Source organism: Microtus ochrogaster, chromosome 7 (genome assembly GCF_000317375.1).
Source record: "Microtus ochrogaster isolate Prairie Vole_2 chromosome 7, MicOch1.0, whole genome shotgun sequence".
NCBI classification, from domain to species: Eukaryota; Metazoa; Chordata; class Mammalia; order Rodentia; family Cricetidae; genus Microtus; species Microtus ochrogaster.
The window spans coordinates 83,561,197-83,567,145 of record NC_022014.1 but is presented as its reverse complement, the minus strand read 5'-3'; the positions used below and the strand labels follow the sequence as shown (position 1 = coordinate 83,567,145).

The following is a 5,949-nucleotide window of genomic DNA, read 5'->3' as shown; positions in this document are numbered from 1 at the left end:
GAAAACAGGTGGCTTTTAGCCTCTTAAAAAAAGATTTCCATAATGTCTTCTTCAAACCATATGCATGAGGTTACAAAAGAAGAAGCTCAGCTCATTGCTGGAAAATTGTGAAGACGGCACAGAACTCCCTCAACGGCTATTTTTCAAGGCGCTCTCTTCTTGGGGCTTTTCTGCATTGTTCTGCAAAGTTCAGGAACAAGTAAGTCTCTCTTTTACAGGATTCTTCCGAACCCTGAGTCTGCAGATGAGTCTAGAAGGCCCGGCCCAGAGGAGCCGGGGATGGGCGGGGCCGAGGTGAGCGCGGCTGCACGTGCGCATGCGCGCGGCCGTTCGCTAGGCCGGAACCTTGTTTCGCCTCCGTGTTCGTCCGGCGGAGTGCGTTGAGCAAAGCACAGTACGTCGGCTGCTGGCGGAGCCGGGAGGTGAAGCTGGAGCGGCGGTGGCGGCGGCGGCGGGAGGCCGGGACTGGGGCTGAGGCCGAGGCGGGGACTGCGAGGCCTTTGGGGAGGCAGGCGGCGGCAACCCGGGGCCCGAATCCGGAGACAGGAGCTGCCGCCATGGCCGAGAGCATCGTGAGTGCGGCGGCCGGGAGGGAGCGGGGCGCCGGGATGAGGCAGCAGATTTGCCGGCCTCCTGGGCGGGCCCGCGCGGGACGGAGCTCGGCGCCAGCGGCTTCTCCTTACTAGCCCTGGGTTTGTGGCGGTTCCTGCTGTAGCTGAGCCCGGAGAGGTTGGCGTGTAGGAGGCCGAGCGGTCCGAGCGGAGCGGCCTCCCTTCTCTCTGTTGCCGCAGGTTGCTCCGACAGACTCCAGCCTCCTCCCAGGCCCAGAAGCCGGTTACGTCCTTTCCTCCTGTCGTCCTTAGGGCTTTCTCCTCCCCCATCCCAGCACTGCCTCGTCATGATTTCACTCCGGAAGAGTAGTCGGGAGAAGGACATCAGTAGGGAACCCCTTCCTCACAAAAAGAAGTGTCCAAGGGGGCAGACAGCAACCTGGCGGGGCTGGCTTCTCTTTGGCAGAGACAACTTGACTACCTGTTTAAAAGATTGTAATAAAGAAGGCTGATTTCACTTTAGCCTGACTGTAGGGATTGTGACCCCCACCCTCCATGAAGTGTGTCAGGAAAACAGGAGAAAAACCAGCGGATAGCCATTAGTTAACTTTTGGGAATGGTGTGAGAAACAGGCCGAACTGACAGAAGAGTTGTGGTCAGCGTTGAGGGTTATTTGGAATTTCTGGGCGAACAGAACCGTGTTGGGTGCTTTAGGCCTGGGACAGCTCAGCGGTGCTTCCCTGTATTCCAAATAACATCACTTTTTTCTGGATCCCATGGGTTTCCAGGGGAGGCCAGTTCTTGAGGCGTTTGTTTTATTTTTGAGACAGTCTTACTACTTTATCCCACACCATCCTTGACCTTGGCATCTTCCTGCTGAGCTTCCTCAACCGGGATTGCAGAGGGCTATCATTTCTGGTAGGTTTAGAGTTCAGTCTTCCTCAACCGGGATTGCAGAGAAGGGCTATCATTTCTGGTAGGTTTAGAGTTCAGTCTTCCTCAACCGGGATTGCAGAGAAGGGCTATCATTTCTGGTAGGTTTAGAGTTCTGGTAGGTTTAGGTTTTCTTTGAGGGTGTCTTCTCTTTCTCCACTGCTCCATGGTAGGGCGTCTTCTGTTCTCTCTGTCCCATTCTGGAGATGTGCAGAGAAACCTCAGAAAGGCTGACTCCGTTTAAAAGCTAAAATTTGCTATCCTAGATGACTTGCCTAGAGATAGGTGAGGTTATTAGCAGTTAGAACTGCTTCTTCAATTTTCCATGCACTGTGATGATCTTTACTGAGGTAAGCCAGTTTGTTCAGGTATTCCAGATGCTCTCATGGGCACCGTGGGTCTTAAGTTGACTTTCTCAGTTGTGAGTTTTTTTTCTTTTTCTTTTTTTTGGTTTTTCGAGACAGGGTTTCTTTGTAGCTTTGGTGCCTGTCCTGGAACTAGCTCTTTTTTTTTTGTTTGTTTGTTTTTTTTGTTTTTTTTGAGACAGGGTTTCTCTGTGGTTTTGGAGCCTGTCCTGGAACTAGCTCTGTAGACCAGGCTGGTCTCGAACTCCCAGAGATCCACCTGCCTCTGCCTCCCGAGTGCTGGGATTAAAGGCGTGCGCCACCACCGCCCGGCCTCAGTTGTGAGGAGTTAATAAACTATTCTGAAGTTGATTTCAGAAGTTGTCCTTCTAAGATTTATGTATTTATGTGTATGGGTGTTTTGCCTGCATGTCTTTGTACTATTTGAATGCCTGGTTCCCAAAGAGGCCAGAATAAGGCATTGGATCCCCCAGGAACTGGAGTTATAGGTGGTTGTGAGACAGCTTATAGGTGGTAGGAATTGAACCCAGGTCCTCTGGGAGAGCAGCCAGTGCTCTTCACTGCTGAGCCATCTGTGAACCCCATTTTGAAAAATTATATGTGTGTGTGTGCCCATGTGCATATTACTGTAGGTGTTGGTAGAAGCCAAAGGTGTTGGCATACCCTGAGCTGAAGTTACAGGCAGTTTACAGTGCAGTGTGCATGCTGGGAACTGAACGAGGATTCTCTGCAAGAGCGGTCAGTGCTCTTACTTGCTGAGCCATCTCTCTAGCCTTGCTTGTTTTTAATTCAAAGGGAGATCTTTAAAGAATTGCTGTGGAGCAATGCTTCTGAGAGATTTTCTGTTTTATTTTTTTATTTTTTCTTGCTTTGTGACCTCATTTTGGCTATGTCCAGGCTGTCTTCTGGCTCCGGTGCACAAACCTTCCTTAGCTTCCCAGATAATTGGAGCTGCTGGTGCTTGTTCCTCACACCTGCCTCACTCAGATCCCGTGTTCTCCATGTGTCCCCATCTGTCCGATCCATGTATTCTCCTCTGTGGCCTGTGTCAGAGGTTAATCCAGAACATTTTCAGTACAAGCCTGTCTCTTGTTAAACCCAGACTCCCATGCCATGTTGTTGATCAGGTAAAGTGACTTGCACTGTAGAATTTTTCTTAGGCAAGGTATGTGTTGTGGCATAGGCCTATAATTCCAGACTTTGGAAGTGAGGCATGGAGGATAGAGGGTTTGAAGTCAGTTTGGTCTACATGGTGTGTGCAACCAAATCAGAATCAACCAAACAAAAGGATTCTTTCTTGCGATTTCTTTCTCACAGTGCCTGGGTGACAGGTTCCCATCCCGAGTGACTGGATGAAGGAGCATTTGTAGAGCCTTCTGCTAAGAAACAGAGGGCTTCACTTTTCGACATGCCTCAGTGTTGAAGACAGATTGAAGAATCAAATATGTTGAAATAGTTTCCTTACACTTATAAAGGTGTTTTTCCTAGGTAGCAAATCCTAAGAGGAGAGTGCTGAAAATCAGAACTCACTTATGTTTGAGCTCAATACAGATGACTGAGCAGGGTGAGGAAAGGAGACAGATGTGGCTAGGAAGCAGACATGTGCACAGTTTTGTGCCCTTTGACGATTGGCACATTCACAGCGATTACCCAGACCAGAATCTAAACGTAGAGCATGCTGGAGAACAAGTGAAAGCCACTAAACATTGAGAGACATGGTTGTGCTACATTAGAAAATCCATGTTAATTTTAATTGGTTTGATGGAAGTAGACAGTTCAGTTGCCTGTGAGCCGCCGTGAGTCCTCAGTGTGTCAGGAGAAAGTTTTAGCAATGCCTTGTCATAGTTTTCATCTACAAAGCGTTTTCTATGTCGTGCACCATTGCTGACTGCTGGAGCAGGAAGTGCGCAGAGACCATTTCTGAGGTCTTCCTTCTCAGCCCTCGGGGACTGGACAGCAGCTGCCTGCCTGGTTTATAGGGCGTGCCAGTTCATGCCAGCATAATGAATGACATCTTCTCGGAAAGCTTGGATCAGTGTGGAAATCAAGACTTTATAAACTGGCCCGTGTGTAGGAGTCTTGTAGGCCAGCCAGCGTGTTTAGCTTTGCCTTGCCGTGGACATACATTTTGGTTTTTTTGTTTTGTTTTTTGAGACAGGGTTTCTCTGTGGCTTTGGAGCCTGTCCTGGAACTAGCTCTCTATACCAGGCTGGTCTCGAACTCACAGATGTTGAAATAAGAGCGGCGGGGGCTGTGTCCCAGGCACCCTGCCGCCCGCATGGCTAGTTTATTTTATGTCCCGAAATAATTACACGGAAACTGTATTCTTTTAAACACTGCCTGGCCCCAATAGTTTCAGCTTCTTATTGGCTAGCTCTTACATATTGATCTAACCCATTTCTATTAATCTGTGTAGTCCACAAGCTGGCTTACCAGGAATGATCTTAACCTGCATCTGTCTGCAGTGGGACAATCATGGCGACTCCCTGACTCAGCTTCTTTCTTCCAGCATCCTGTTCTGTTTTCTCCGCCTACCTAAGGGTTGGCCTATGAAATGGGCCTAGGCAGTTTCTTTATTAATAAGAAATCATTCCCACATCACACAGAGATCCACCTGCCTCTGCCTCCCGAGTGCTGGGATTAAAGGCGTGCGCCACCACCGCCCGGCCATACATTTTGTTAAAACCCTGCCTAGAAACCAGACTATTAGTAATAGAGTTTACCATGGTATTAAGGGCCTTCATTTTATTTTTTAATTAATTTATCGTTTATGTGTTTATATGTGTGGGTGTGCGCGCACGCACGCATGCGTGAGTTTATGTGCCCACAAGCACACGGGATCCTTTGGAGCAAAAGTGAGTATTTCATCCCCTGGACCCGGAGCTACAGACAGTTGAGAGCCGCCATGTAGGTGCTGGGAATTTAACCCAATCTTCTGTTAGAGCAGCTATAGCTCTTAAGGGCTGATCCATCTCTTCAGCCCTTCTGTTTTTTAAAAATGGTTTCATGTAATGCCCTCTTCTGATCTTGAAGGGCAGTACGTGCACGTGGTGTACAGACTTACGTTCGTGCAGGTAAAACACTTACACATGTAAAATAAAATTTAAAAAAATGAATCTGTCTTATGATGGTGTCATGTAGCCCAGGTTGGCCTTTTCCGTTGCTCTTGCCTCTACCTCTGGAGTGCTTGGAATTACAGATATTCCCAGCATGTTTAGCTTTGACACTGTATGTGTGCTCTACACGGCACTATAAGGTGTGTGAGTCAGAGTGTACTCTAGCCCGTTTCTCATGTGTTGATGTACCCCGCCTCTCTTGTTTCCCCTTCAATCAAAATGGAGTTGGGGATTGAGACGGGGAAGCATTGAGACTAGGGAGATGGCTTAGTGGGTGAAGGGCTTGCTGTGCGGGCTTGAGGGCCTGAGTTTGGGACTCAGCGGTGCACATCTAATTTAGCACTGCAGAAAGGGGAGATGGCTGGGGCCCAGCTGCTCGCTGGCCAGCCAGTGTAGCTGAAATGTTCAGTGAGCTCTGCCCCCAAAAGCTAGTGGAGAGCGGTAGAGGAAGACACCCTCTGTGGCTTCTTGGTACCATGTGTGAATGTGCCGTACCTGTGTGTACACAGCAAAGGAAGGTGGGGAAAAGTGACTTTTACCTTTAGTTTCAATAATCCAGACGTCCAAGACTTCAAGTATGAGTCTTAGAAAGCCGGTGCCTCGCTGGCACACTGACCTTCTTCCTTCACTTACAACAGATAATCCGCGTCCAGTCCCCGGATGGAGTGAAGCGCATCACAGCCACAAAGAGAGAAACAGCGGCAACGTTTTTGAAGAAGGTACCTGTGACATCTTTCAGGGCTTGTTCCTCCAGTGTTCCTGTCCGTGCCTTTTCTCATTTCCTTTTTCACTGCTGCCACCAGGTTGTCAATTGTGTGGCTTTCTCTGTGTGGGTGAACTGGATACCTGCTGGGTCATTTGGTGGTGGGGGTGGGGGCAAAGGTGGGGAGGGAGAGAGGGAGATGGGGCAGGCAGAGACAGAAAGACCTAAGCCTCACTCTGTAGGCTGGACTTGGACTTGAAGCCATTCTCCTGCCTCAGCTT

General features: G+C 49.1%; 1 protein-coding gene across 1 annotated transcript in view; it reads left to right on the top strand.

Moving 5' to 3' along the window:
- Positions 1-470: 470 nt before the first annotated feature.
- Positions 471-5,949, top strand: part of Nploc4 (NPL4 homolog, ubiquitin recognition factor) — a 45,963-nt gene continuing 40,484 nt past the window's right edge. Inside the window, exons 1-2 of the mRNA XM_005350857.3 lie at positions 471-572; positions 5,604-5,684. Coding sequence (XP_005350914.1) covers positions 558-572; positions 5,604-5,684 — 96 coding nt within the window. The 5' untranslated portion in view covers positions 471-557. The remainder of the gene's footprint in view (positions 573-5,603; positions 5,685-5,949) is intronic.